Here is a 2,500-nt window from a genome sequence, read left to right on the forward strand (position 1 = left end):
CGCCCTATAAATCTACACTATAGCTGAATATTAGGGGCTAGCGCCCTATAAATCTACACTATAGCTGAATATAGGAGGGGCTAGCGCCCTATAAATCTACACTATAGCTGAATATTAGGGGCTAGCGCCCTATAAATCTACACTATAGCTGAATATTAGGGGCTAGCGCCCTATAAATCTACACTATAGCTGAATATTAGGGGCTAGCACCCTATAAATCTACACTATAGCTGAATATTAGGGGCTAGCGCCCTATAAATCTACACTATAGCTGAATATTAGGGGCTAGCACCCTATAAATCTACACTATAGCTGAATATAGGAGGGGCTAGCGCCCTATAAATCTACACTATAGCTGAATATTAGGGGCTAGCGCCCTATAAATCTACGCTATAGCTTAATATTAGGGGCTAGCGCCCTATAAATCTACGCTATAGCTGAATATTAGGGGCTAGCGCCCTATAAATCTACACTATAGCTGAATATTAGGGGCTAGCGCCCTATAAATCTACACTATAGCTGAATATTAGGGGCTAGCGCCCTATAAATCTACACTATAGCTGAATATTAGGGGCTAGCGCCCTATAAATCTACACTATAGCTGAATATTAGGGGCTAGCGCCCTATAAATCTACACTATAGCTGAATATTAGGGGCTAGCGTCCTATAAATCTACACTATAGCTGAATATAGGAGGGGATATTAGCGCCCTATAAATCTACACTATAGCTGAATATAGGAGGGGATATTAGCGCCCTATAAATCTACACTATAGCTGAATATTAGGGGCTAGCGCCCTATAAATCTACACTATAGCTGAATATAGGAGGGGCTAGCGCCCTATAAATCTACACTAATAGCTGAATATAGGAGGGGCTAGCGCCCTATAAATCTACACTATAGCTGAATATAGGAGGGGCTAGCGCCCCCTATAGGAGGGGCTAGCGCCCTATAGCTGAATATAGATGGGGCTCGGGGGGGGGGTTTGAGGGGGCGTGTCTTACCGATGTGGTAGAGTCCGATCCAATCGGTGGCGTCCACCTCCTCTTTGATGTCCCAGGAGATGACCAGGTGGGCGTGGCCTAGCGTCAGCTGGTACGTGGAGGCGGTGAGTGACGAGCGGCTCTCTGACGTCACCAGGTCCGCGTCGCTATTGGCCCGCTGCAGCCCCGCCCCCCCGCTGGAGGAGGAGGACTCTGATTGGATGGGGGGCGGCGTCGTCCCTCCCACGGCGCGCACCGATAGGCTGATGGATTGATAGTTTAGACTGTAATTGAGGTCATGAAACCTAAACGAAAAACTTAAAAGATAAATAAATTAAAAGGAACGTCATTCTGACCTGAGAACAGATTCTAACGCACAGAAGAATGGTGGTTCCTTAACGCATTCTGACCTGAGATCAGATTCTAAAAATGTCTTAAATCCTGACAGTTAGTGTTACCTGTGCAGGTTGTCGGGTCCCAGCGTGTACGGCCGCGAGTGCGGCGGGGTCCTCCGGCGCACCGCCGGCCCCACGCCGTCCCTGGGCCCCACGCTGGGCCCCACGCCGTCCCTGGGCCCCACGCCGTCCCTGGGCCCCACGCTGGGCCCCACGCCGTCCCTGGGCCCCACGCCGTCCCTGGGCCCCACGCTGGGCCCCACGCCGTCCCTGGGCCCCACGCTGGGCCCCACGCCGTCCCTGGGCCGCCGGACGCCGTCGGGAGGCGCGGGAATCGAGGAGGAGGAGGGGGGGGAGGGGGAGACAGCGGTGGCGGCTGTCGCCATGGTTACCACCACAGGGGGGGGGGAGGAGAGGAGGAGGGAGGGGGGGGGGGGTGATGATGATGATGGGGATGGAGGACGAAGAGTGCAGCTGTCAAACCACCTCAGGGTCTGGGACCGGATGTGAAACCACCTCAGGGTCTGGGACTGGATGTGAAACCACCTCAGGGTCTGGGACTGGATGTGAAACCACCTCAGGGTCTAGGACTGGATGTCAAACCACCTCAGGGTCTGGGACTGGATGTGAAACCACCTCAGGGTCTAGGACCGGATGTGAAACCACCTCAGGGTCTGGGACTGGATGTGAAACCACCTCAGGGTCTGGGACTGGATGTGAAACCACCTCAGGGTCTAGGACCGGATGTGAAACCACCTCAGGGTCTGGGACTGGATGTGAAACCACCTCAGGGTCTGGGACTGGATGTGAAACCACCTCAGGGTCTGGGACTGGATGTGAAACCACCTCAGGGTCTGGGACCTGATGTGAAACCACCTCAGGGTCTGGGACCTGATGTCAAACCACCTCAGGGTCTGGGACTGGATGTGAAACCACCTCAGGGTCTGGGACTGGATGTGAAACCACCTCAGGGTCTGGGACTGGATGTGAAACCACCTCAGGGTCTGGGACTGGATGTGAAACCACCTCAGGGTCTGGGACTGGATGTGAAACCACCTCAGGGTCTGGGACCGGATGTGAAACCACCTCAGGGTCTGGGACTGGATGTGAAACCACCTCAGG

At 54.0% G+C, this 2,500-nt stretch overlaps 1 protein-coding gene across 1 annotated transcript in view; it reads right to left on the reverse strand.

Moving 5' to 3' along the window:
• The window catches only part of LOC308311878 (E3 ubiquitin-protein ligase HECW2-like), a 27,106-nt gene extending 25,131 nt beyond the window's left edge, over positions 1–1,975 (reverse strand). Inside the window, exons 1-2 of the mRNA XM_080758651.1 lie at positions 1,442–1,975; positions 1,005–1,246 (exon numbers count right to left, since the gene is read on the reverse strand). Of these exons, the coding sequence (XP_080614777.1) occupies positions 1,005–1,246; positions 1,442–1,764 (565 nt within the window). The 5' untranslated portion in view covers positions 1,765–1,975. The remainder of the gene's footprint in view (positions 1–1,004; positions 1,247–1,441) is intronic.
• Positions 1,976–2,500: the final 525 nt, after the last annotated feature.

Source organism: Protomyctophum bolini (assembly GCF_963924005.1).
Source record: "Protomyctophum bolini genome assembly, chromosome: 24".
Taxonomy (NCBI): Eukaryota; Metazoa; Chordata; class Actinopteri; order Myctophiformes; family Myctophidae; genus Protomyctophum; species Protomyctophum bolini.